The sequence below is a fragment of the Marmota marmota genome, unplaced genomic scaffold (genome assembly GCF_001458135.2).
Source record: "Marmota marmota marmota unplaced genomic scaffold, marMar, whole genome shotgun sequence".
Lineage (NCBI taxonomy): Eukaryota > Metazoa > Chordata > Mammalia > Rodentia > Sciuridae > Marmota > Marmota marmota.
Genome location: NW_025999891.1, coordinates 6521173 through 6523444, shown reverse-complemented (window position 1 = coordinate 6523444; position 2272 = coordinate 6521173). Strand labels below are relative to the sequence as shown.

General features: G+C 52.6%; 1 protein-coding gene across 11 annotated transcripts in view; it reads right to left on the bottom strand.

The window, feature by feature from the left end:
* Window positions 1-1353, bottom strand: part of Rhot1 (ras homolog family member T1) — a 66478-nt gene extending 65125 nt beyond the window's left edge. For 4 of the 11 annotated variants that reach the window (XR_007344254.1, XM_015501181.2, XM_015501180.2 and 1 more), the window contains exon 1: window positions 1072-1351. Coding sequence is in view for 8 of the 11 variants with exons in the window: in XM_015501181.2 (XP_015356667.1) it covers window positions 1072-1147 (76 nt within the window). In the remaining 3 variants the exon portion in view is untranslated. Of the gene's footprint in view, window positions 1-1071 lie in introns of all 11 variants that reach the window. The other 7 variants (XM_048794783.1, XM_048794791.1, XM_015501182.2 and 4 more) reach the window with 4 other exon arrangements.
* Between the last annotated feature and the right edge of the window lie 919 nt (window positions 1354-2272).

The window sequence follows — 2272 nt, the reverse complement described above, 5'->3', positions numbered from 1 at the left end:
AAAAAAAAAAAAAAAAAAAAGTAAAAATAAGAAAAGTCCCTGCTGTTCTATCTATATGTCACCGAACAGAAGCATCTCTCCTTTATTATATCGGCAAAAAGTGAAATCTTAGAATCTCGCGGGGTTGGGGTAAGGAGCGGGTCTTGTGTGTATATACCTGCTGGAGTCTTGTATGCCTGATGATATTTATTAATTACCAAGTAGTCGTGGAATAAAGAATGGTTAAAAAAGTAGGAAGAATTAGGTTTTAGGGTAACTATCATTGACTCAACTAACGGACTCTCCCCAGATAATTATTACTAATTGAGTACTTGGATAACGTGAAGTTGAAAGTAAATGTCCAGTACCAGGAGTTACTCCCATACAAAGCACAAGGATCGCTAAGAAACGCCTCCTCCGCCGCCACCACCCGGCCTTAGGGATCGAACACCCGGACCTGGCGCAGGTTAGGCAAGTGCTCTACCACCAAGCTAGACTACAGCCCAACGCTCTGAGTCAACGCACCGAGAAAGCGAGGACCGCCAGCGAGCGCAAAAAGGAGAGAGAGAGAGAGAGAGAGAGAGAGAAAGAGAGAGAGAGAGAGAGACACCTGACCTTGCCCCCAAGTGGCATAGTTCTGCACCCCTCCCCCTAGCTTCCGCGGGAGTCGGCTCCCGCAATCCCAATTGGTTAGGCTGCTGTTCCAGCATCTGCCAGGCAGTGACTGACAAGGGAATCTCCACAGAAGAAGAGAGGGTGAAAGGAGGCGGCCTGGGAAGCGCTGAGGCCCAGGAGGAAAGGACGCGAGGAGGAGCAGGATGAGAGGACCTTCGGAGGGATGAGGTCGGGCGTTAGGGGATAAAGGAGACGAGGCTTGCGAGGAGCATTGGGGACAGGAAAGGGAGATCTGGGGAGGGCCCGGGTGCGGTGAGAGGATAAGGGCCGCCGGCGCGTAGCCGAAAGGGAAGAGCGAAGGAGCTTGGAGGCCTGGTGGCACAGAGAGGCAGCCGAGCTGCGAGGGGCGAGGAGGGTCAAGGCTGAGGCAAGAGAAGGACAAGGGCGGCCGCGGCCAGCCCGGGCGCGCGGACTCACGTTCTCCCACCAGCAGGATCCGCACGTCTTTCTTCATGTCGGCGGCTCGCAGGGGCCGTGCTTGGCCCGCACGCATGGAGTGAACTCCTCCGGCCAAGAGCGCCCAGCCCACGGCGCCACTCTCCCCACGCTGCCAGCACCACCTGCCAGCCTCTCCAGTCGCTCCGCCCGAACCTCGGCCGCTGGGACCCGCCGCACCCTCCTCCTGGGCAGCCTCCCCGCTCGGGAGCCCGGACAGAGCCAGCTCCGCCCCTCCCGCTCCGCGGGCGGTGGCGGCCGCGCGAACGACGGCATGAGGCGAGGGACACGCGCTTTCGGAACGCAAACGCTCTGCATGCCTGCACAGCGCCCCCGCCGTCAGGCTTGCGGTAGCGCAGGGACAGGGAGCCTAACCCACCCCTATATGAATACAGCAGCCAGCGATACTCTTTGGTCACCGGATTTGAGTACCAGATTCCCTGGTTTAACCCCATATATTTTACAGAATTGGGAGCGGAGAATTTTCTTATCCAAGGTCACATAGCTAGAGCTTGTCAATGACTCAGAGCAGGGTTCTCGCCAGACGATAGGCCCCAGGAGGGCAGCGACCTGCCTACCTGGTTTTTAAGTGTATCTCCATCTTATTAGACATATCCTTCAGAAGATACTTGATTAAATGGGATGACTGGCTCCCAAGGTCTGGCCCTGTACACCACCCAGAGCTCATCACTGTACCTGCTTTTTGCCTTTATGTCTATAAGATACGATTATAAAATGTTAGTTTTTATGCTGTACAAACAGACCAATTGGCCGGGCGCGGTGGCTCATACCAGTAATCCCAGCCTCTCAAGAAGCTGAGGCAGGAGAATCACAAATTCAAAGCCAGTCTGGGCAATTTAAGGAGGTCCTGAACAATTTAGCAAAACCCTGTCTCAAAATTTAAAAAATGAGAAACAGGCTGGGGTTCAATCTTCAGTACAAAAAAAAACCCAAAAACAAAAAACAAAAAAAGAGACCAATTTTTTTTTTTTTTTTTTGGTAACAAAACTAAGTGACTTTCCTCTATGCGGCTTATTTTATTTGGTACCGGGAATGATTGAATCCAAGGGCGCTAACCACCGACAACATCCCCTGAGCCCCCACTTTTTTGCTTAAGTTTTCTTACAAAAAACTTAAGCTTTTTGCTTAAGTTGCTGAGGCTGGCTTTGAACCTGTGATACTC